This window comes from Merops nubicus, unplaced genomic scaffold, assembly GCF_000691845.1.
Source record: "Merops nubicus isolate BGI_N331 unplaced genomic scaffold, ASM69184v1 scaffold11149, whole genome shotgun sequence".
Taxonomy (NCBI): domain Eukaryota; kingdom Metazoa; phylum Chordata; class Aves; order Coraciiformes; family Meropidae; genus Merops; species Merops nubicus.
Genome location: NW_008633071.1, coordinates 53,628 through 79,914, shown reverse-complemented (window position 1 = coordinate 79,914; position 26,287 = coordinate 53,628). Strand labels below are relative to the sequence as shown.

At 37.7% G+C, this 26,287-nt stretch overlaps 1 protein-coding gene across 1 annotated transcript in view; it reads left to right on the top strand.

The window, feature by feature from the left end:
• Positions 1 to 7,649: 7,649 nt before the first annotated feature.
• B3GALTL (beta 1,3-galactosyltransferase-like) overlaps positions 7,650 to 26,287 on the top strand; it is a gene marked incomplete at its 5' end in the record, with an annotated part of 51,343 nt that continues 32,705 nt past the window's right edge. The window contains 3 exons of the mRNA XM_008948121.1: positions 7,650 to 7,711; positions 9,025 to 9,064; positions 13,724 to 13,833. Coding sequence (XP_008946369.1) covers positions 7,650 to 7,711; positions 9,025 to 9,064; positions 13,724 to 13,833 — 212 coding nt within the window. The remainder of the gene's footprint in view (positions 7,712 to 9,024; positions 9,065 to 13,723; positions 13,834 to 26,287) is intronic.

The window sequence follows — 26,287 nt, the reverse complement described above, 5'->3', positions numbered from 1 at the left end:
TGGCAGCAGTTGGGTCGCTACAGGCTCTTGGAGTTGGGAGCTGTTGCCGTGAGTGGAAGAGGCAGAAATAAATGTTTGCATCGTTTCTGTTTCTCATTATTTCAGTTCCCGAATGATTCCATCTCTGTCAGCGTAGGCTTGTCAGTTTGTTCTGAGCCTTTGGATTTGATTTTCTTACACTACTATGGCTTGTGGATCAAAATCCTGCAGGGGAAGCTTGGTACAAATAAATCCTGCTTTCAGCAAAGTAGAACAGTGAGAACAGTGATTTTTTTTTTTTTTTTCTCTTGTAAAACACTTTTTCTTTCACCTATGCAGCTAGGTGTTTGGAGGAGTCCTGATACTCTACTGCTATTCATAAACCTGTATTTTATTCTTCCTGGGATGAATAGTTTTGCCCCTGTGCTTCAGCAAGGTACTATAGCACTTGTAACCTTGAACAGATTGTCATCGCAGCCAGAGAACAGCAGCATCGATTTTTCCCGTGTGTGTCTATGGATTGTACATACATACATGCATGCATGCATGCAGGTAGAAGGCAGAAATGGTAAAAATTAGGTTCTTGATTCTGTAATTATCTCTCGTTTAGTAGGTCTCAGTTATTGCTTGCCTAGAATTTGTTCATCTGAAGTCTATTGAGGTATAAGGCTTTATTGTAGTTTTTTAAAATATCAGTTTAGCTTTTGAGGTGGCCAGGATAGTGAGTTTGCAAAACAATCAGCTTTGCTTATGAATAACAGAAATAATTTGGACGGTATTTCACTGAAGAAAACAGTTTGTCTGTTGGTAATTAAGTCATTTCATAGATTCTAGCTTGCAGGTGGTAGCTTGCAGAATGGGAAAACACATTCAGATGATTTTCTTTGGTCGAACTTCTAGACAATCAGAAGGGATAATGCTTTTTGTTACACTGTTTTTCTTTGCTTGCCTTTTATAAAGATATTGGTGTACATAGCACTCATTGAGGTATTTCAGTGATTCATGGTGGTGATTTCAGCTACCTTCTTTCCATATGTGCTGTTATCTTAAAGAAATTTAGTAAAGAAATGAAATTACTTGCTTTTATTTTATGAAAAGCTTCAGATGCTGGGAATTTTCTTGCATCGCCTGCTCCTTTTCCTCCTCCCCCTTGTTATCTCCCCATTGTTGGTTGACAAATCTGTAAGTCTTCATTCTTACCTGGCTGGATCCGGGTCTTTCTTGCTGACAGGGTAGCAACAATGAAGAAATATTATAAAAGCTTGCATATAAATACGTGAAGCTAATTAACTTGCCTTGCAAGTGCTCCCAGGCTGTCTTATCATGGAAGAGCCTGTCTACTTGACTGACAGCATCAGTGCAGATTTTCTCTAGTATCATGTCAATCCATGGAATCTTATGTTCTTTGAAAACTTGGGAGAGGGAGGAAACACAACCCAACCAAAAATAGGTCTTTCATTACATTATAATTAGAAGTATAAAGAAATGTATTTTAAATGTTTTGTGTATCATGTACAGTAGTAATGGCTTTCATTATTTTCAGTGGGTATTGTTAATCGTGATTTTACCAAACATTAAGGCATACAATTGTAACATTTTTGTAGCACATTTAAACTGACCCACAGCCTGGTGAGGTGATTGAAATGGCTCTGGGGTCAGTCAGCCCTCAGTCAGACCACAGAAGAGGAAGGTGACAGGAGTGTTGTCTCTCTGCCTCAAATGGATTTTTGTTTGTGAAAGCAAAAGAATTAACTTGTCAATTTTTAACATCCTTTGCACTTAAAGGACATATAATTTTAAATGTCTGGAAATTGTTTATACTTGAAAGGGTTGTACTAAAGAAAGGTCTACTTCCACACTTATACTGTAGTGTTGTATCATTATATGTATTTATACAATGAATTGTTATTTTAATACTACAGTATTTACACCCATTTTCCTAATAATTTGTTGGCACATATTGCTGCAGTTCAGCTGCTGAACAAGGAAAGTAAACAATTGAGGCTTACTTTCTAGTGTTATAGGCAAGTCTGTTTACTCGCCAAAATTTTAATGGAAATAATGGAACACTTGAGGAAAATAAATGGGAATTGAAGCTGCTTGTATTACATTCTCTGGTTAGACTTCCAGGTTTTCAATGGATCTGAATTTTTTTTTTTCCAGTGGATTTTAGTTCTGCTTTCAAAAGAAATAAAGATAAGATGAAAATGAAGAGTATTAAAGAAAATGAAGCCTGTTAAAGACTTTCTGAAATTTCTGTCCTTTTCTTGCTTATCCTCAGTTCTTGAGCATTTAGCAAAAGAAGGGGTGCACTGGCAACTTTTGAGCTTCTGTCTGCTTGTGACAAATGATGTGAAAAGCTACGTGTGTTAACAAGCTTCGAAGTATGCAATGGGTTAAATAATGAAGCAACAAATAGAAAATTGTGTTGCATTTAAGACAGTCTTCCCCACCCCTCCCCCAGCTTTAGGTAGCTGTATTTACAAGAAGTCATCGGGTTAATGACCCTAGGCTTTTTGGTCACTGTGCTGCCTACACAGTTTGAACTTTTACCAGCTCATCAGTTTCTTCTTGCCATACATTTTCTCTGTGCTTTATGGTAAGTCCATGGTCCACCCGAGACGTGTTTGCACAGCATCAAAAAACTCCAAGGGTCTAAAGGAAATTCTAGATTTAGCAAAGGTACATACCTGTAGGTCCAGAGCTTGATGTGGCTTAGGGAGTTCTATACTGGAAGAAATCTGTTGTGGTTGTCTGAGTTAATAATGGCGTTTGGACTTGAGAAGTTACTGTTTTGTTGTAGTAGCACCTGGTAGCTCCCAAAGGCCATTGTCCTTTGTGTGTGTGTACATCACACAGAACAAAGAGACATGCTTGTCACAGAGTCCGCCGTTTCTGCCTGTGTTGTGCAACTGATCTGGGCATAGGCTGTGTGTGTAGTTAGAATTTTTCTACCTGTGGCCCATTCCCAGGCACATCTTTTTCAGAAAACCTCTTTGGAGCGAATTGTGGGCAGATGAATTAATCTTGGAGATGTCCACTTGTGCCCAGGCACTCCCTTTCCTACCTACCTTGTGGCCCCTTTTGTGGTAAGTCGCATGCCAGCTAGATGTACAGTGTTCTTCTCATGCTGCTCTTTCCTTGGTAAATCCTTGGAAGAGAATATTTATTTAGAGCTGGAGTAATCAGGTTGCTTAGCCAGAACGGTTTCCACCACTTATTAGACTTGACTTCACCCCACAAGTGCATCCCACTTTACTTCTGAAGGCTGCTTTACTTGTACCCAATTGTGTGCAGAACAGATTTGCTGATAAGGTAGTAGAGGGGTCATGGTGTCGTTGTTGCTGAAATAAATTCAGTCTGCCTGAGTGAAAAGCTTGGTTACTGAAGGGTGAAGACTTCAGAATTTTTTATGGTGTCTTTAGGGGTCTGCTATTCTGTTTAGTAAATTGTTCTTTACTAGTTTAAAAATGGTCTGAGCAATTCTTGTCTTATCATTAAAATGTATTAGCTGGGAAAGGTCTTCCTGGAATATTTAATGTAAAAAATAGCAAGTCATTTAAATCTGTTTATTAGAAAAGAAGGGGAGTCTGCATGTCACTGGGAGTGAGAATAATAGTGTATAGAGAGACTTCATCACTGGTACTCTTTTGTTTAATGAATTATACTTGTGAGTGTTGCACTGCATGCCAGGGCAGCTACAACAGAAGTCATTTTTACCCAGGCTTATCCAGTCTACCACTGTCCTCAACAGTACAGAAAGAAAGTTACGGAAGGTGGTCCGGGAGAGCTAGCTGATTTTTGAGGTTCACCTCCTCGAAGCTCAAGAATGGTCTAACCCCACATACAGGGAGACAAGCAAAGATGGCAGGAGGCCCACACGCATGAACAAGGAGGTCCTGACAAAACTCAGACATAAAAGGGAAGCACACAAGAGATGGAAACAGGGTGAGCTTGCCCCAGGATTAATATGGGGACAGAATCTGAGGCTGCAGGTGTGCTGTCAGGAAAGCCAGAACCCACCTGTAGTTACGTCTGGCAAGGGATTCAACTTGTGAAAGACAAGGAAAAGGGCTTCTGCAGGTGTATCAGCAGCAAAACAGGGACTAAGGAAAATGTGGGCCTGCTTCTGAATGAGGGGAGGGACTTGCTTAAAAGAAGGACATGGAAGAGAGTGAGGCATTCAAAAGCTTCTTTACCTTGGTCTGTGCTGGTAAGCCCCATCTTCAGCTGTCCCAGGTGCCTGAAACCCATGGGTAAGTCTAGGGCAAGGAAGAGTTACTCTCGCTGGAAGAGGATCAGTTTAGGGAACATTTAAACAAACTAGGCATACAGAAGCCCACAGGACCTGATGGGAGAGACATACAAGTACTGACATAGCTGGATGATGTTAGTGTGTGGCCATTATCAATAACCTTTGAAAGGTGATGGTGACTGGGGAAGATCCCCAAAGACTAGAAGAGAGCAAATGTCACACCTGTCTTCAAGGAAAGCAAGGAGGAGAATCTGGGGAACCTGAGGGTTGGCCAGTGTCACTTCATTCCCTGGGAAAGGTGGTGGAGGAGATAATTTTGGATACCATTACCAAACAAGGCAGGACAAGACAAACATACAAAGGACAAGGAAGTGATTTTGAGCTGTCATACATTTTTATGAAGGGGCAATCATGCCTGACCAACCCAAAAGACTTCTGTGTTAAAGTGACTGCCTTCATGAATGTGAGAAAATGAGTGGATGTTGTTTATCTCAATTTTTAGCAAGGAGTTCAGTACTGTCTGCTATAATGTCACATACAAACTGATGAAGTATGGGCTAGATACATTGACAGAAAACTGACTTCTGAGCTCATGGGCTCTGTCCAGTGGCATGATGCACTCCAGGGGCTGATAATGGCTTCAGTGGTATTTAGCCTCTTGATTATTGGCCTGAATAATGGGACAAAGTGCATCCTCAGCAAGCTTGCAGAGATGCAAAAATGAGTGGGAGGGGTTGATGCACCAGGTCGTTGTGCTGCCATTCAGAGGGACCTCAGTAGGCTGGAGAAGTGGGCCAATGGCAGACTTGGAAAAAGAAGTTTAATGAAGAGAAATGCCTGGCAAGGAGTCACCTCATGCACCAGTGCACACTGGAGACATGTGGTCTGAAAATCAGCTTTGCAGAGAAGCACCTGAGGGGAGCTGGTGGGCAACAAACTGAGCATGAACCAGCAGTGTGCTGTTGTGGCAAAGATGGCCAGCAGCCTCCTGGGCTGCCTGGGGGAGAGTGTTTCCAGCAGGTCAAGGGACGTGGTCTTTTCCCTCTGCTGAGACACACCTCTGGTGCTGTGTCCTGATCTGGGCTCCCCAAAACAAGAGAGACGTGGACATCCTGGAGACAGTCCAGCAAAGGACCATGAAGATCACGACTAGCTTAGAGCACCTGACATAAAAGGAGGAGCTGGAGCTGTTCAGCCTGGAGAAGACTCAGGGAGTATCTTACCAACACATGTAAATTCCTGATGGGGGACAGTAAAGAAAATGGAGCCAGACTGTGGTGCCTCACAGGACATGAGGTACTCAGCACAAACTGAAACAGAGGAAATTCCATTGAAACATAAGATTGTTTTTTTGTTGTAGTTGTGTTTTTTTTTTTAGCTCTGAGTGATTGAATGCTAGAAGAGGTTGCTCAGAGAGTTTGTGGAGTCTCTGTCCTAGGAAGTACACAAAACCTGACTAGACAAGGTCCTGAGCATCCTGCTCTGGGTGGAGGTTGAACTATATGATCTTCAGAGATCCTCTCCAGCCTCAACAATTCTGTGGCTCTGTAATATGACGATGAAGATTGCTGTTAAAATAATTCTCTGAAGAGCTTTATCTGTTCTCTCAAAGACATTATATGAAATAGGTCTTTTTTTTCTAGGTTATCTTGATCATTGTTTCAAGGATCCTGTGCATTAATATTTTATAAATCTTAGAAGCAGTGTGGCATGGGTTATTGAATGTAACTGTGAGAGATACAGCATCTCTTGTCAATCACAGTTCTTCCAGGTCTCATGTATGTCATTACTCAGCTGTATATTAAAACCTCAAAGTCTTGAAAATTCTGCTTGCATTCAGTTTGCAAATAAGCTGAATTTAGGAGGTGATAGTTCTTCAGCTTGATAGTATGTAATAAATATGTTTCCCAGAACAAAGGTGTTTAGTGTTGATTTTGTAATTAGGATTGTGTCGGGTAGATGACGTGGATCAGGTTTGTGTAGGGGAGGATGTTCCCTATCTGGAGCTCCAAGTACTGTTATGTTGGAAGAGAGGGAGTAAAATGATCAGAACATGCTGTCAGCAAGGGGTGTAGTAGGCAGATTGAGGTAATCTCTGTGCATTTTTGAACTAGAAGTGCAAAACATTTAGCTTAGGACAGCATTGTGGGGGATACTCCTACTTGTACTCGGATTTCTTTTTCCTGGCTAAATGCCTTACTGAAGTGTGGCATTCTACTGGGTTAGAACGATTTTGAGATGTCTGCATATGGTGGTGTGATCTGAGATTCAAGTTAGTCAGGAGCTAAGATATTATAAAACTTAACTCCTAGTTACTTAGTGCAATTCAGTCTCTAGTTGAAAGAACATCAGGATATAGATCTTCAGAGATGGAGCACCACAGGCCTTGGCAAATCATGTCTTCTTGATTTCATATGTTGCAAATTTCTGTTGTCTCAAAGGAATTGAGAGTTGGTAGGAATTCACTTCAAAATCAATTTCAAGCAATAAATAATTTGACCTTGCAGTGAAATGTTCCACTTGAATTTCCACCCCAGTTTTTAAGGAGACCATCTATTTGTCTGTGATGAGCAGTATCTTGAGTTCCTTCCAAATCATAGCAATTTACTTCCATGTGCATCTCTTTAGTACCTTTTAAGAAAGGCTCCTTATGAAGCTTTCTTAGTAAAGCTTTCTTGTGTTAAATGGAACTACTTTTACAAATGAGCAAGCTGAGAGAAATTGATCAGATGACTACATCAACAAAACACTTTAAAAAGCCCAGAACCCTTTTCTATGATTTTTTTTTCTAATACAAACCAAAACCAGAACTGTATGTGTAGGATGGTTACAGTATAAAAGATTTAAGATCATGCTAGGTCAGTGCAAACTAGCTCTTTGTGGTCTTGGTTCTTTCTGTAAATATTTATTTGGGTCTCTTATACATTATCAAGTTTAACTGTTGTTTAAAGATGGCATTCAAAGCGTATGACAACCACCTTTGATTTTGATAGACATTTCTGGCAGCTGCTGTCTGTTCCTGTGGTTCCAAGTGAAGCTTTGGTGGTCTGTACTTTAACCTAAAGATAGAGTGCAGTGCAGGTCTCCCATGTGATAGCACATTGTGTTGTTTTCAAGTGAACTGCTGGACTGAACAGGATTATTTTATTTTTTAATGGGATTTATTTGCTTTGAAGCCAAGATAAATTGGCTTCACATCAAAGAGTGATCTTTTCAGCAATATATGGGAACAGAATTGTCAGGCAGCAAATGTATAAATTCTGTAAGAACCACCTGTCTTATGTTCGTAAAGGTTATTACCTATATAGCATCATTTAATGTGAAAATCTTACCTAAATTTTTGGTTTTTTGCAGAAATTTAACAAGTGTAAAAATGATCTCCTATAATATGATTTAAGTCTGCTTTTTCTTCTAGCTTTTGCTGTAGGTGTAGTTCCTGAAGGTGCAGAAGATGAGGCTGAACTGACAGTGCTGCAGGTAATAAATTTTAATTGCCAGAGCAGGAACATTTTGCAGACATTATAAAGTCATCTAGAAGAGACCAGAGCAGAAAGCCTAACATCTGTGACATTGATTATTTTGACCATTGACTTGTGTGGTACTAAATGTCTTTTTGTTGTGTGTTTGCACATGAAGGACCTTTAATGGGACACAAGTTGGACAAGTAATGCACAAGTGGCAGCAACTTTCTGGTATTACTAGGATCTTAATTTATCCAATGGATTGTTAGAATTACTGGAATAAATTTAACACTTTTGAATTCTTTCTTATGCTGGATTTTCTAATATTTATGTTGACATTTGTATGAAGATAATTAGGTTTTTCAGGTTTTGTTGTGGAACAAAATTCTAATTTAGAAAACAATTTCTTTTCTTTTTTCTTAGGATCAGCTGAAGTGTTTGTTTGGAACTTCTAGTTAAAAAAAAAAACAAACCCTTGGCAGTTTAGCATAGCTTCTACAAGTTGATAGTGCTATTGCTGTTGAGAATAACGTTTTTTTAGTACATAACCTTTATTAGTTCAGACACAGGTTTTTCTTTCTTTTTGGTTTGGTAAATATATAATACATTGAGAGGGAAGTGGCTGCCTCTGCAAAATTAGCATTGTTACATGTTGCTACCCAAGTCATGGCTTGGGTAAAGCTTGTGTGTGAAATTTCAGATTAACAGCTTAGAATTAACGGTGGGAGCTAACCCTATCATTAAACAGCATAGTGGGTGTTAGCTCTGTATACATCTATGTCCTTTAACAGATTTCTATCTAACATTTTTTTTGGTATGTATATATTTGTAGCAGATATGTATAAAGATTTAAGGGAGGAAAATCAAATTAAAATACTAGAACTAATCAAGAGTTAGAATCATTAGTTGCCATTTAGATCTAGTGGTATCATATCAAATGCAATAGAATTATGATTGGAGATACATGTTTCTAAATAATTTTTGGTTTTGATGATGATTACTGTATCTACACTAATCATCACACAGGAGGACATGGGGCAATGGTCACAACTTGGAGCACAGGAAGTTCCACCTCAGCATGAGGAAGAACTTCTTTACTGTCAGGGTTCCAGAGCACTGGAACAGGCTCCCCAGGGAGGTTGTGGAGTCTCCTGCCTTGGAGACTTTTCAGACCTGTCTGGATGCATTCCTGAGAGACCTGCCCTAGACTAGATGGTCCTGCTCTGGCAGGGGGGTTGGACTCCATGATCTCTGGAGGTCCCTTCCAGCCCCTAACATTCTGTGATTCTCTGTGTGTATCCTTATTTTACTTTTTCTCCTCTCTTCTAGAAGTCTGAAAAAAGTGGAAGAATTAGTAAAATAAGCAGAGGTAAGTACTGTATAGTCTGTATTTGTTTTAACTTGTGGTTGCCTTTTTAGTATTAAGAAAATACAGTTATGCTTTGAAAAGTAACTGAAGGAATAGTGCCTAAATTCTTGACAGTGTTCTTAGTTAATTGCTAACTCCCCAATACTTTTTTTCTTTCCTTGTGTAGTCTTATCAAGCAGAAGCTTCTCGATGTTCTGTTTTAGTTTGCAGTTTTTGTAGTTGTATTTTTCTGAAAATGTACACTTGCACTATAAAACTGATTTTGTAAACACAATATTTTAAAAGCAAATTTCATGATACTTAGTAGTTGCTTTATAAAAAAAATGAACATGAAACTGAATTTTCCAGTTCTGCCAGGCTCTCGTGGTACTTGTTACAAGTAATTTATAATAACTCCAGTTATTACAACTTGTAATGACTTCATAATATTTAGAAGCAAGTATTAAAGAAACACAAAACATTAATAGAATACTTAGTGGTAAAATAAGTTTTTTACTGGACCTGTGATATAAATTCTGAGAATAAAAATTTTACAAGCTTCTGCCTTTCCTGAAAACAAGTCTGATGTCCTTCCAGCAGAAAGTTTGAGGTAAGGACTTGCAATCTGTGCACCATAACCTAGTGCTTCCTCTGCTTTCCTATAGTAGTTCAATTCTAAAAGCAACTTGGACTGTTAGAGTACTTCTCCCTCTTCTAAACCCTGAGCACTTGAGTCTGCTTGTTCTGAAAAGAGCCAGCTTCACCATGTCTCTGTTCAGAGAATCACTTTCACTTTGGTTGGAAAAGACCTCTCAGTTTATGACTATTTGTGAGTCCATTCTGACATCAAAGCTGAACACTGGGAAGACTTAGCGTGCTTCTAGAGAAGCTGCTAACAGAATGCTGAATGGTGCTGAAAAGATCTGCTGTTTGTTTATTTCTTGGCTTTTTTTTTGGACTTAGTTGCAAGCTCTGTCCCTAAAAAAGCTAACCACTTTTGTGGAAAATAATTCAGTACCTTGTCCCCTTAATATCCCATTTTACCATTGAAAGGTCAGGGCCTTTCTCCAGAAGTTTTATTACTCTGTTTCCCTCTTCACCCTTCCTTATCTGGTGTTAGATGAAGTCTATTTCCTCTTTGTGTTCTTTGGTCTCTCTCTGTGGAACCTCATAGCACAGCCAGGTGCTGGTTGCTGCTTTTATTGCTCCCAGCAGACCTGCTGTGTCTCACTTCATAAAACACCCAAGGAGGCATTGACAGACTTCTTTTTTGTGCTTGTGACAGTGCTAGGTTTTCATAAGTTTTAATATAATCTCATTACTTAAGAAAGTTACATTGAGGATCATAGCAATGGCACTTTAGAGATGCAGCTACCATCTGTGATCTACTGTTTGTTTCAGTAGGAAAACACGTCAAAGGAAACAAAAGTATTTTATGCAGCAGGTAGCAAAATTTAGAAATGTGCTGCCTCAGGAGGTTGTGGAAGCAGACTACACCAAGAGCTTCAAGAAGAAACAAGTCCCTAAATACATAGTCAGATAAATAGACAGCGTAGGATCTTCTGGCATTTCCTAGTGGCAGATGTCTGTGCTGTTAGAGTATGTGCTGCTGTTAATGACAATATACTGGACTAGATGAACCATTGATCTGCTGCAGTGCATAATTTCTTGTGTTCTTTATCTTTTTTTATTTAACAAGATTCTGCCTCTCCTTAATTATTTTTTTTAAAAAAATTTAATTTTCCAAAAGACTCCCTCCTATGTCTTGCTTGGTTGACTGTTTCTCAACTTGAGAAACAATTCAGATGTTTAAAATGATACTTAGTTTCTGTTGACATTTTAGTACAGTGAATATTTCTTTTTCTGAACTTTTTTAGAGTGCTTACAGCAGAGGATACTATTTCCATTGGATTAAAACAATAACACCAAAGTAGGTGTTTGGTTACTTCTAGAAAGTATTGTGGGATATCACAGCTGTTGTTAAATGTACCGTAAATGAAACCGAGTGTAATTCAGATGTTTGTGTATCTGTGAATGTACTGATACTAAACCAGTAATTACATAAAGCAATGTGCTTTTTTATTTTTATCTTCAGGGATATTTTCAGTATCGTGTGTGTAGATTTATCGCTTCAACACTCAGTAGTATCAATGAAGTGTAATTTTAATTTTTGTGCTAAATTCCATATTTGCACAGCAAATAACATGATAGACAGCAAATAGCTGCTATTCAGAAGTTTTTATTTTGCACAGCTTTTTTGAGCAGTTTGTTTGGTGGGTCAGAGGATGAAGGAACACTGCACAGGAAAAACATGAAATCAAAACTGCTGTTCATGTCAAGGCTTATGCCATCTCTGCGATTTTATCACCAGAAACCTCACACAAGCTGACATTTCAGAGTTCATCTTGGTGAATAAACTAATAAATTGAGGGAAAAGAATATCAGGAGAAAGTAGAAAAACATTTAGCTGCAGCTTTGAGCTGTCATAGGTCTGAATTAATAAGTAACTGTTCAGAGAAATAAGAGAATATAATCAATCCTCTGGTATTGGATGTGGTAATGTTTTCATAATTTTAGTGAAGATGGTTGGAGTTAATGCTCTTTTTGTTGCCACTTTTCTTCTTCTGATCCTTCTTCATGTGCTCAGTTTTACTCTTTCCTTGACTACTTCTTTGGTTCTTTAGACATTTATTCTCCATCTTTGTTCTGCTGTTCTTCACTCATTCTACTCTGTTTGCCAAGCTAGGATTTTCCAACTAGAGGTTAAGATCTTGATGTGACACTAGGATCGTTTAGGTTGGCTTGATTTATGATGCAAGAATACACACTATAAAACTAAATATTGCTGGATGTAAAACTTGAATTTATAACTGCAAGGAAACTTCACATTAGAAGTGTTGAAATACTGTGGTACCAGGCAAGAAGCTTCACATGCTTCCTGCAAGCTGCTTTGTCCTTGGGATGTTTGTCTTCACAGGCATTGTGTGTAGTGAAATCTGGCAGCTTTCCATCAGCCATAGCTCTAGTTTTCTGCTGAACTTTCATCTTGGACCATCTTCAATTTGACATCTTCTGTATCTCACAGAAAGCTTGGTTTCAATGGAATACCAGAAAGTATTCTTAGAAGGCTCTGCTGGAGGTTTTATATCTTAATTTTGTCTGTCAGCTTTCATTGTGTTGCTAATGATGGTGATCTTAAAGTTCTGCTTTTCTGCAAGTTTGACTCCCTACATTTATTTTGCTACCTGTATAATTCTTTTGGTGTGCACTTTGTTCCTTCACCACATTTTTTTACTTTTGATACAGATCCCACGGGACTTTAATTTCTTTCGTTTTCGTACTGTCTTATCTTGGAGTAATGCCATCTGTAAACATGAGTTCAGCAGCCTTTTCTGTGTTGTCTCCTCTTTGAATTAACTGGAATCTGTTATTTCTCATGCTTGATCTGACTGTCCTGTCAAGTGTCAGAATTTAAATACAGTTTTCAGTCCCTCCTGTCTTCGTAAGTCTTCTGCTTACTTCTTTGAACACTGGACAGCAGCATTACTAACTTTTCTTGTTCCTTATGCAGTAATTGGTCAGTTATTGACCTGGACCTCGTAATATATTCTATTCTGAGCTTCCTCCTCTGCACACTTTCTGCATAGTATCTGTAAAGTTGAGCCTTTTCTGCCCAAACAGACCACAATACTGTGTGGTTCTCCTCATGTTACACCTTGATTGTTACTCAGTTTTAGTCTTGAGTGGATTTTATACAGCACAGGTCAAACTTGTTAAGAATTCTGAAAAGGTCATCTCTCCTCTCCTATTCCTTTCACCTTCTCATCCTCTGCTACGTTTTGCTTCCCAACAGGTTCAAATATGCCTGGTTTTCTTTTCTTTCAAAGTGTTGTGGGATTATTCTGTCATAATATATACTGTATTATACATAATATACTGTATTATACATAATATACTGTATTATACATAATCCGTATATACTATGTACTATCATCAAGAAAATTTGGCTATCTACTTCATCCCTTGTATTTTTTAATAAGCTCTTTTTTTTCCCTGTATAAAATCTTTGCAAAGGTACTTCATTATTTTCTTTTAAATTTCTCTCAGTCTCCCATTGGAAGTTCTTAACTGTGGTGCCTTTAAGCACTGTGAAGACACATGTGAGGTGTTGGTGCTGCACTATTAGATAAGAGTGCTACCTCATTGTTCTCAGGTGTATCTCTCTCCCTCTGATGTTTGTACCCGGGTAGGATTTTTAACTCTTCATTGAGGAAGCATCTTTTCTGTTTCATGTTGATGCATGGCCTAGTGAGGTGAGATGCTGGCCTGTGACCAACACCTTTTAGCTCTGGTAGTGAGGAGTTCTGGTATATGGAGAAAAAGCAACTTTGTGAATGTGGCTGCTGTTCAGTGTGGACATAAGTTTTTGTTGCTCCAGATCTCCTAGTCATGTCATGCTTTTTATGTGTTAATCCTTAAAAAGACTGGTTTGGATTTATTTTTATATATATATTCTAAATATTGTTTTTTTACTATTTCATTAAATGTTTGTATAACAAAAGAAATAGCTTACTATGTAATAGATTGCTCCCCTAGTCCCACCTGGGTTCTCATGAGCTTTGGAGGAAAACAGAAAATAACATCTCCTGTCTTTAAATCTTCTTATTTTCTGGTTCACAGAATTGAAAGAAATTGTATTTATCATCCAGAGTCAAAGTAATTCTTTCCATTCTAAGAGGGCAGAAGATCTAAAAAGAGATATTTTAAAACAGGCTGCAGACCTTGGAAAGGTATGTTTAGATGATATAGATTGTACCTTGTTACCTATCCCTTTAATGCATTTTACTAAAAAAATTGGTTCTCTGTTGTGCCTTTTCTCAGATCCATTCTATTCCTTTTATTTGTCTTCAGTGTGTTTATAAGAAACTATTTTCATTGGTATTTACTGATTGTATCCTGTGATTTATCATTAAATAATTTTAATTTGTACTAGTTACTTTTTTGTGTAACAGCTGTTTTTGTTTGGATGGCATTTGATGCAAAAGTAATAATAAAGACTTCAAAGAATACAGTTTTCCAATATGACTATAGTGTGTTTTTTAAAGGAAAAAAAGTAAGATGCTTTTGTTATGAAGCGAAACATAATAATTCAAGTAATAGAGTAATTGTAGGTGACTGTTTTATTGGAGCTGATGACAGTGCTGTGATGTGTGTAGACATTAAAATCCTAACAGAGGATTCCCTCCTTCCTACAGCAATGGTCTTCCACACCTCTCTTTCCAACACTGGCACTGGCTCCCTCCCTGGTGCAGTACATTCCCTACATGGTAGCTACATGTTCTGCAAGTCTGGGTTTGACTTAATGCTCTAATATGAAATTTTACTTGTAAAGCTTTAGCCTAGAGAGAAGAGCTTTTTAACAGACTTACATTGAAAGTTAAGTGTACATAAACAATGCTTTATTTTCTTTGTCTTTAATAAAAACAAGAAAAGAGTAAGGTGGTCAAACATCCTCTGATATGGAATAGCTTGCTGTGAGGTTATTGGACCTATTTTTCAATTGCAGGTTATTTGTTGTGAAGGAAAAAGAAATCTGATTTAAATTGGCCTATATATCTTGGCCTTGAAGTGCCTAAATCAGATTCCTGGACATTTTAGTCTTCATTTGTTCAAACTTATCAAATCTATTGTAATTAAATCCATTCTAAATGTATTTTTTAATCCCTTAATGAAATCAATCATGTGAACAGCCTTTGTTCTGCAGAGTTCTGCTCCTTTGGAGTCCTCTTTGGCATTGAAACAAGTATTCAGATACAATGTGTACAAAGAGGATTTTAGTTTCGGGTGTTAAAGACAAAGATTTTAGTTGAGTTCTGTAGCTGATGTTGCAAAATATGAATGATGAAAAGATCAGTAAGAGGAAATGTGACTGGTTTCAATGAGGCAGGAATATAGGCATGTTTTCATGGGAAAGTGATAAAATCTTTTTTGTAATCGGAGTTGTGCCTGTGAGTACTTCTGGGGTGCATTAAGAAGTGTGACCAGCAGGTAGAGGGGGGTTCTCCTCCCCCTCTGCTCTGCCCTGGTGAGGCCACATCTGCAGTACTGTGTCCAGTTCTGGGCTCCCCAGTTCAAGGGAGATAGGGAAATACTGGAGAGAGTCCAACGGAGGGCTACGAGGATGATGAGGGGACTGGAGCATCTCTCTTAAAAGGAAAGGTTGAGAGGCCTGGGTCTGTTTAGCCTGGAGAAAAGAAGGCTGAGAGGGCATCTGATCAATGGTAAATATCTAAAGTGTGGGTGTCAAGAGGATGGGACTCATCTTTTTTTTGGTGGTGCCCAGTGGTAGGACAAGGGGCAGCGGGCATAAATGAGAGCACAGGAAGTTCTGCCTGAACATAAGGAGAAACAACTTTATTTTGATGGTGAGGGAGCATTGGAACAGGCTGTCCAGAGGTTCTGGAGTCTCCTTCTCCTGAGACTTTCAAAACCTGCCTGGGCACATTGCTGTGCAACCTGCTCCAGGTGAACCTCCTTTGGTTCTCTAGAGATCCTCTCTAGAGATCCCTTCCAACCCTTACCATTCTGTGATTCTGTGGTTGTGCTTTGAGCACATTGAACTGGGTTTTAAAAAGCTTTATTGTCTAATTAAAGAAGAGGTTCATTTATGAGAATGCTGAAATGGTGCTTTTCCAGTACTAAGAGTTACTTGTTAAATAGCATTCAGAGCAACATAAGAGCAGCAGTGATGGAAATACACTAAAGATTTAATACCTGAAATCTGGGACAACTGCAGGCCACTGCATGACCCAGTAATACTAATTATGGAGAAGAGAGAGAAGATTTCTGCAGTCCTACATGCCAACATTTGAAGTGTTGAAGCACGTTTTTAATTTTAAAAAAATACTTATGAAACTATTGCTTTCAGGCAAAGGAAGCTAAATCCTTGTGTTAAGGATCAACTGCTATATAGAAAGAGGATCTGGATCAACTGAATCATCAGTTTCACTTGCCTGTTGTCACAGGACCAAACAGCAGAGGTTTAGCCTGTAAGGATTCATTAGTCCTTGTTTTCTTATGTTTTAAAGCGAGAAGTTGAAGCCAGCTGCTAGATCTATGTTAGTTAATGAAGTTAGAATATCTGCATTGCTTGGAATGGATTGAATCACTCGCATTCAGATTTACTTGACGTTAATCTTTGAAAGTAATTTGCCCATTTATTGTCTTTCACTGTTTACTCAAAACATTCTAATCCATATTCTCATCTAATCTATCTTTCTGGTCACCAGTAGATGTCAGTGTTGTGTTCAAGCTTAAAAGCGTATTCCATAGTGATTTATTGAGTATTAACCAAAACTCTTAAGTTGCAAGATGGCAATGAAGAAAATTTCGTAAGATGTTAACCAATTTTCTTTATTTTCTGAGATTTCTGAGCATTTAAAAAGCTCTGTAAACTAGGTCTTCCTGAGAAACATGAGATAAGAATAAGTAAGCTGACAATTATAATATTTGGGACTGTTCCCTTTCTGTTGTCTTAAAAAAATCAAAACCAGGTGAAATACAGTTTTTGAAAAATGATACTTTGTGTCTGAAATACTGTTTTAAATGCAGTAAATGCTATTTAATTGCCTGGGATTGCGACATTGTTTTGAAGTCAAAAGTCTGTATTTGCTTATGAAAACTGGTTTAGTAGAGTAAATGTAGGAGTATTTTTTCTTCCTTGAGAGTTTTTATATGTATCTTATGTATATTAACCAAAAAAAATTAGCAAATTGGTGCAATTCATTATGGTGTTAAAAAAAAAATCCCAAAACCAAAACCAACCAACAAACCATGAATGTAAGAATAAGATTTTAAGCCTGATCCCATGGAGTATTGGAAAAGAAAAATTAGTATCACACACTGTCACAAGTAATAGATGAGGTGAAGTATGACCTCTGTTTTATACAAGTGTTGTAACTGTAACTTGCAGTATTTTTACTATCAGGTTTACTTTGTTTAGGACAAAATCCTCTATTTTGTACCATCTCATAGAAATGAACTTTCACAGATTTAAACTATCCCTACGTAGGGGAGTATTGCTCATTTGTGAGTTTGAGGACTGTTGCTGTATTGATCATTAACATCAGTTTAAAAGAAACAAGTGTAGTCAAAAGTATGGAACAGCATATATAAAACCTCTGTGTTATGAAGTTTGAGTAAATACTTGCTTTAGTTAACATCTTCAGTAAGATCTCATAATATTGTTTGTTTCTTAATCTCCCAGCATTAAGTTTGGCTAACATGCAACTAGGTGACAAATGTTAGGAACATTCTATAGTTGTGTTATTTATTTCAGTTTTGCAAAATCCTGTTTTCTGAGGCACGGAAGGAACCAAAATAATCAGAAACCCAGCTGGCCTGTGCCTCCAAAGTTCAACCTCTTTGTTATTTTACAGGATCACACCTACAGAAAGTTCTCTTTTTTCCTTCCAACATGAATTGGCTGTAACTCAGTGTCATAGCTGCTGCATCTAGAAGGTTGAAAAGCCTCTTGATGCCTATCTTGGCTTTATTTTATTATGTCATTAGATTCATGGCCACGATATCTGTTGCCAAAGTGCCAATTGTTGTTGAGCACAGCATATGTGCTTTAAAAATCTCTTCTTCTTAATTGCCTGGGCTGTACTGATGGCAGCATTGCACTGTTCCAATAATATGGAAGATTTCTTTGTTAAAGTGGTGGAGAGGGGAAAAAAGTATAATTAGATTGCTTGAATTTTAATGTATATATGTTAAGTCATCACCATATTCCTGTCTGAAATGATCTGTCTCCAAATGATTCCTGCGTGTGTTTTGACCATCTGTGAGAGACTATTTTCAGGGAATTGTAGACTGTGTCTTTTTTTCTTGATTTGCTGATGGGCCTGCAGTCCTTTTCTGGGTGAATTAATGTTTTCTGAAGTTCTTCCTTTCCCTGCTTCCACATTGGATTTCAGATGCTGGAGTGAAGCCAGCTGAAGGCCTCTTGTCCAAAAGCCTGTTTAAATATTCCCCTGTTATTGCTGGATACTATTCCCATGATGAATTCTGACAACCATATCTCCCCTGAAAGAGATGTTTAAGTACTCTCAGTCTAGGGTAGAAGCAATTCTGAAAATGTGTCTAAACTTTTCTTGGGCCACAGTAGTTTTTTCAATATTTTATTCCTTATTAGATGTGTTCCACAAACAGGTGCATATTCCTCCATTTGACCTACAACAAGGTCTATAGATAAAATTTCCAAATGATTCTTAGAGTAAGTGTGAACTATTCCCATACTGTAAAGCTCACATGCATATTAGTAATGTTGTGATAGAAAAAATTAGTGGAAGGATTGATGTTCACTGCAACTGAGATGGTTTTAAACTGATGTGTATATTTGGACAAAATATTCAAAGACTTAATTTGCTTGAGACCTTTCAAAATTAATACCATAAATGTAGTGAAATCCATAATGTATCTGTTGCTTTAGCTTTCAGATTACTTGCTGAAATTCTAGATTCTAGTCTGAAAACCCTGTTTCCTCCTCTCCCTCTTGTAATGGTTCCTATGCCATGGAAGCTGCTTTCCAGATGAAATTGATCAGATGGTTCATTTTAAACAAGGTTTAAATAATTATGTTTAAGTGAAGTATTGGGTTACATCTTTACCCCTCTATCTCCATGTCTACAATAGTTTCTCTTTATGGCAAGATTTTCCACAATATCAAGATCAATTCTATTTTTTCCAATTAAAACAGGTATGTTGTAGGCATAATTTTATTTTATTTCCTGGAGTTATTAGATCTAGTGTCTTCTTATTTCATAAAGTGTCAGCATGCAATCTGTTTCCTTCCCAGCAACAGCTTTCTTTTCTTCTGCAAGATTTTATTAATGTCAAATAAATCCTGTATCTTCTTGAAATGTGCATATCACCTTAGTTCTTTAAATTCGTATTCCTTAAGATGCCAGAGTTTATGTTGCCAGGCAGTGGACAGTTTTTGTTGACTTTATTTATGAAAAACAAGGCTCTTTGGCATGCTTTCTCCATTAGCACTCCATCATTTTTCCCTATTTGTAGAACAAAGATCAGATGGCAGTCTTTACCAGAGTTGCTGGGGAAGATACTGTCATGTCATTTGTGATATTAATTTTGTATACCACTGTATTTGGCCCAGGTCTTGCTAGTCTTTGATCAGCAGGACTCTTTCCACAGGAAAACAATGAACCTGGCACATGACTGGCAATAGCCTGAGTGAAGGTATCTTGCTGAGATGACAAGTCCTGTGCTCCTCTGTGGTGAGGACAGAGTGGCTGATGGAGTACTTGGAGCATCTGGCCCTCTTACTTTCTCAAAGTCATGAAGTCCCTGCAAGGCATCCCTCATACACTCCAAATTTAGTGTAATTAGGGAATGTAGTACAGCAGTGAAAGAGAGGGAGAAGCAAGTTCAAGCCATTAGTGGTGGCCTTCTGAAACCACACTAATCCTTGTCCAAAATGTTTGAGTATTGTACAACCCAGTATGTGCTGCTCTTGCATTGCTTTTTTCTGTCTCTATTGGTTGAGTCAGATGATAGTACCATTTTAGTAACTACTAAAAGTTCTGTATCATCTCAGGTTTATTAAGAGAAAATTCTGGAAAGAAGATTTTTTTGTCCTTTTCTTCCCCCTGCCCTTCCACTTGAAACAATACTTAGCAGTTAGAGAATGAACATACAAGTATTGCCATACTTGTTGAATTTTCTCCTTAACTTATGTATTTGTGCATTGCATGTTTTAGATTTCTTGTTTAAAAAGGCAGAAAAATTGATGGATTAATGTAGCATTTCAGACTTGACCTCGTTTTCAGATTCCTCTATAAAGTTCAGTTTGACCTTCTCTTCTTTCACCCTTTGGTTTGTTTTGCCTGGTTTCTGTTTGTAATCCCACCCAAAACTTTCATATTTGTAATTATCTTTCAAGTCTGTCTATAAAACATCTATTATATGGGTATTATATTGCGATATAAAACCCTTGTCTTCTAGGATTTACATTTTAAAATGCAACTTCTTATTTTGGGGCCTCAATATTTGGGTGCTCAACTTCTGAAATGCTTATGAACTCTGAGCTGTTGAAGGGTGAGCTGCCTTTAAGTTCTGAAAATCGAACCTTTTGAAAGTGTTTCAGAAGAAGTGTACAAAATTACTATTTAGTTTTGAAAATGTATTTCAGAGTTGTCTTGAATATCTTCTTTTCAAGGTCATTTTGCAGGACTTTACAGATTTGACTGAACACTCTTTTATCTTTTAGCTTTGCTTTCCTCCAGCTCTTCTCTTGACTTTTTGTTTTAATTGTTTGATCTCTGACTTTCTGATATGCCCTTTCTTCTCTCTGCAAAGGTACCTGAATCCTTTTGACAATTACTGGGCTTTATTACCAGCAAACGTGATGTCTAGCCTATTAACTATTGAAACTGTAAAAGTTACCTACACTGTAATGCTAGAAGGTGAATATGATCATCTTCCCATAATAGATATTCGGTAAATTTGAAGGAATTTGTAGAAGTTGGATAATTCTGCACTAATGAGATCTTTTGAATGTTGTAGTAGTGACAAAAGGCTGCTTTGAGCCCTGACTTACACCTCATACATTGTTTTTATATAGCTGTTATTCCCAGTCAAATATGTGGGTAACTGCTTTGGCTTTTTTTATGGAGAAATTCAGACCTGTCAACTCATGGAGATGACTTCTCGTGTTAGGACAAAATATATGCATGAAATGGGGAAATCTAAAGTGCTTTAGGCAAACATGCCTTTCTCAGCCTACGTAATTTCTGCATACATAATAGGATTTGAACAAAACTGTTTCACTAAGTTATATCTTCTTTAGTACTAAAAATGAGTGAGAGATTGATCTCAAGTTTGTTTCCTATTCCACTGTGGCTGCTGTCTGCTATGTTAAAAGTGCTCAGTTTGCTTTTGAACAAAGTGCCACGCTCACTACTCTCAAGTATAATACTGGTCTCAAGCTTAATTTCATAGTTTGAAATGGTTTTATGTGTTCTGATTGAGAGAGATGTTGCTTTTAAGTAAAAACTCACTTTATGTGCTATTATTATCAGCCACAATACTACATAACTGATCTTAAACACATTCTAATTAAAGAATCTTATTCATATCAGTTGGCAACATAATTATAGTTTGCCATTAATACTTTCACAAATAATAGCAGTGTTCTGTATACCACACCTCTCTTCTGCATGATTGCTTTTATTTAGAATTCTTGTAAACTGTGAGCTGTGAGGACTCCACTGCTTTTTATCCACACAAGTGATAAGCAAACAAATGGCACTTAGCTGCAATATATTGCTGTCATTCTAGGCTACTGTCTCATTATACGTGCCTCTGGTGGCATTTATTATAATAAGTGCTCAGAACGTTTCCAGATTTTTCCACATCTTTTTCGTCCTGTTACAAAATCAGGCTTACTTTGGGATGTTGGTGATGGCTAACCGTCAAGAGAACAGGGAAGAGAGGGAATATCTAGGGGGAAGTTCAGGGATTCTAGGATAGGAAAAAGAAAATTAAATGCAGAGGAAATTGGTGAGAACTTTCATATTTATTGTTTCTTCCTCCAAAGCCACACTTTTTAATCAGCGAGTTCAAAGTGTGAGTTTTCAAAATTCAGACTGCTGCTCAAACTAAGTATTAGACTGACTTAAAATCCATGTAATTATTTTATTAAAACCTGGTTAACTGAAAGTATAGCAGATATGCCATACTGCTTATTTGGACTGTTTCTATGCTAGCAAGTAGCATGGTGCAATGGGAGCAAAAATGTAGAGCAGTGCAGTTGTTGCAGAGGAGCTAGCACTCATGTTTCATGACATTCCAAAGAGTTTTATGTCCAAGTCGTTCCGATTTGGATCTGTGAACTGGAGGTCCCGTTAGCAGTTGCAGGACATCCTTTGGTTTAGCCTCCTCCCAAAGGAATAGAATTTGTGCACTCTATGATGCAAGGTAGTGCAGTGAGTAGGAAAAAATGCACAAAAATGGGCTAACCTAGACTGAATATATGAGGCAGTGTTAGGAAGCAGTAGAAGTTGCTATTGGTCTTGGTCGCAATCTTGCAGTTAGGTTTGAACTTTATTTAGCAATTAAGTCTTTTTTTCTAGGTATTAAGATTTATGATAATAATTTTGAAATAGATCAGTACCTCTGAATGTTGTTTACATCTCAGTAATTACAAGAATAAAATTGGTTAGTTTGTTATATTGTTCAGCTTGAAAAGTCAGGAGTTGACAACTCTTACCAGCAAGCACTAATCAGACTCCAAACTTCATTTTGATCTTTGAAATGTGTAGCCCGGTACAGAGGAAAACAGATTAAATTAGGTGTATTTTATGGGTTTTGACTAACTGGTGGAAGGGGCATGTTATTCATTTGTTGGTAAACATATATTTTGAAAAATTGTGTTTGTTTTTTTTTTCTTAGTAGTAGTAGTTTCTTTGAGTTTTCTGATGTCCAGATCATCTGAATTATGATCTCTTCAGGTTTTCATTGACAAGATTGGAAGTCAGTTGTGTTGATGTTGACACATTTTCTGTTCCTGATGATGGAAAACCTTTGTAAATCTTTTGCATGACTGTTTTTCAGTTTGATGCAGGACACTTGTTTGTATCAGTAGTTGATCCTGTAGTGTTAGTAACATAATCAAACCAAACTAACACTGAGTGCTACTGACCACAGCTGAATTATTTCTTGATCACAAAAACCTTACTAGACCTTTTACTGATTTTCTAATTATGAGAACTCTAGGCAGTAAATTAGAAGTTGGCACTGTTGTAATATGTGTGCTGAAATTTACTCTTACTATTGTTGAGCAACAACTCAGTAAAATAAAAAAAACCCCCAAACTATTTGTTTTTTAAACAGCTTAAAGGGAGAAACAGAGCAAAGGTTAGAGAAGTCATGACCATCTTGGAGCATCACCAAATAACTGACTTGTTAAAGAGAAGTGATGTACTTCTGTTACAGTTGTATTGTAAAATAGTACTTAAATTTGTTTATGGGTTTTATTTGAAGTAATTTATTGGAATAATGTTTTGCACTCAATCCTTAGACTTGATGCTTTGGTAAATATTGATACTTATGTCTTTAAAACATGAAAAATATTTTAAATGTGTACTGTAGTTTTCAGTGTTTAAGCGAATTGTTGGAATATGGAGAATACAAAGTGTACAGTGTAGTATTTGACAGTGGTAATTCCTAACAAATTGACTGACCCACTGAGTTTAGAAGTAGGAGATTTGCTTTTACTTTCTGTCCATTTACAAATCCTTCAGGGTGTCTACAGAAGTGACATATTTATGAAAATAAAGCTGTAGGGAGTCTTGAGTGTGTACTCCACAGCTCTGCCTTGTCAAAGTGTGGTGATGACTGGAGGACCTTGGCTTATTTAACCTCCCAAGGGAGGGCTGAGAAGAGAGTAGACAGGCTAGCTCTGAATGTGTCTGAGGAGTAATTTCTGAAAAAAAAAAGATAAAAGAATAGGGAAAATATTAAGTGCATTAGAGCCTGTAGAGAAAAAAAAAAAACTAGGAAAATATTTTTAATTCTATAACTGTGCAATTTAACAATCTTGTCTAGGGTTTAGGATGGCCCCCCTCCTGCTCCCCAGTTGTGGGTTTCCTGAGGCAGTTTAATACACTTACAAAGCACACAGATACAGGCAAGACATCTGCAGATACCAGTATTCTGGACTCACTAAGAGCAGATTCCTATGCAGTACTATATTTTGCTGAGTTCTAAGGTTGCTAGTTGCTCTGATGGTGACTCAGTAATATAACAACCCCAGTTCTGTGGCTGTTTATTTGTAGTATTTAGAATGTTATGTCACATTGGGGCATATAGTAAATACTGGTGAACAACTAGTTTGAATTACGTTCTAAACAGTATGTTCCTCACTAAGAGCAGATTCCTATGCAGTACTATATTTTGCTGTGTTCTAAGGTTGCTAGTTGCTCTGATGCGTGACTCAGTAATATAAAAACCCCAGTTCTGTGGCTGTTTATTTGTAGTATTTAGAATGTTATGTCACATTGGGGCATATAGTAAATACTGGTGAACAACTAGTTTGAATACTAAAAAGTATGTTCTAACTAAGCCATACATCTAGGGCAAGGTTTATTTGTGCTTAGATGAAATTCAGTGGACTCTGCCCTGGAGAAAAACAAAACAAGTGCAGGTCTGCAAAGGAATCTTAGTGGATGTGACCTAGCTGTGACTCTGGAAATCCTATTTTGGCTGGGGATGATCTCTGCCATCCTGGGTGCTTACAGAGGTCCCTTTAGACCTTGTAGTCCATGAAATCTTAGACATTTTCTTTGTTTTTACACTGTACTGTTGTGTTCTCTATAAATTGTGATTTTCTTCTGCAGGTTTTGGTAGATTAATATAAAATTGCATGTGGTACAGAAAGATTTTAGCTATTTGTTTCAGGTTAGCAATTCTTTTAGTTATTTCTTTTAAAATTCTTTTGGTTTGAATGATCTTTTTCCTCATTGGATATGCTATTCCCCCAAGGTTTTTCACATATTAATGAAGAGGACTTTTAATGTTCGGATTCAAGAGCCAGAGTTAGATTTCAGTTCAGGTGATGTTTTGCTTTAAAATTGAGCATCTTTGTACTGCAACTCGCATAAATCATACCAAATGTTTTTAAAAGTACGTATGAGGCTGTGTGTAAGTCTGTTGAATTGGTTTTAAGATGTGGATCTAACCCCTTTATTCACCCGTGTCTGACTACAAGTGATTCCATTTGTTGGTTTTGCCTTTTTAAAGTCAGCTCAATGGTGAAAGTGAGGAAGGTAGTTTCTTGGTCTTCAAAAGTTATTAAATTTTTTTTTTTTTAGATTAAATTTGACTTGTGTCATTTGTCTGTCCTCAGACTGAAGGTGGAATAAATAAAATTAGTAGGTCATCCCACTTCCACTAAGTTCAGAGGGAAAACAAATAAAATGAGAAAGGAAAAGCAACAGAGATCCTCCTGTATTTTTTGGAAGAGGCTGTTTTACCTGTACAGTGCTTTTTAAGCATCTCCTTTATTAAATCAGAATTGATGTGTTGTTAGAGATGAGTGGAAGAAAAGGTACGTGCAGGACATGTGTTTTCATGTTTTAGGGGGAGTTGGGTAGAGAAAGAGAGCAGGCTTATGAGAATGTTAAAAAGAAAAGATACCTGGCAAAAGTATCAGATTAGCTGAAGAAAGAGTGCTTTTTCTTTGTCATTTTGTTGAAGAGGAGATAGCCAAGTGTGTGGTACAGCTACTTAGCTGTACTTAGCTTACAGCTCCTGTAGTGTACTTCATACGTTTTGCAGGGGAAGATGCTGTTGGTATCTCAAATGAAAACAGCATCAGCCTTTATTGTGACATAGACGCTGAATATGTTATTTTTAGCTACTTCTATCTCTGTCTGGCTCCTTTTGTACCTGAAACACATGGCCACATAATACTAGCATAAGAGTAGGGTTTGTGCTTGTAAAAACAACAGAGTTTTGTCCTCTTGTCCTCCTATCTACAATCCCATAAGCAAACATGGTTTTATGACTGTACCATGCAGGGGTTACATTTTAGTGAAGTACCAAATGTCGAGCATCCTGTTACTAAGTTTTGCCACTTCCGCTAAAAACCTCTGGACTTCTACTCTGCCCTAGTGAGGCCACATCTGGAATACTGTGTCCAGTTCTGGACTCTCCAGTTCTGGTCTCCCCAGTTCAAGGGAGACAGGGAACTGCTGGAGAATGTCCAATGGAGGGCTATGAGGATGATTAGGGGTCTGGAGCATCTCTCTTACAAGGAAAGGCTGAAACACCTGGGTCTGTTTAGCTTGGAGAAGACAAGACTGAGAGAGGGGATCTTATCAACGTTTATAAATATCTAAAGGGTGGGTGTCAAGAGGATGGGGTCTCTTTTCAGTGGTGCCCAGTGACAGGGCAAGGGGCAGTGAGCATAAATGAGAACACAGGAAGTTCTGCCTAAACGTGAGGAGAAACTTCTTTGTTTTGATGGTGACAGAGCCCTGGAGCAGGCTGCCCAGAGAGGTTGTGGAGTTCTCCTTCTCCTGAGACTTTGGAAACCTGCCTGGGCACGTTCCTGAGCAGCCAGCTGTAGCTGAATGTGCTTGGGAAGGGGGTTGGACTGAATAATCGCTAGAGGTACATTCCAGCCCCTGCCATTCTGTAATTGTGTTGGTTTTGCAATAA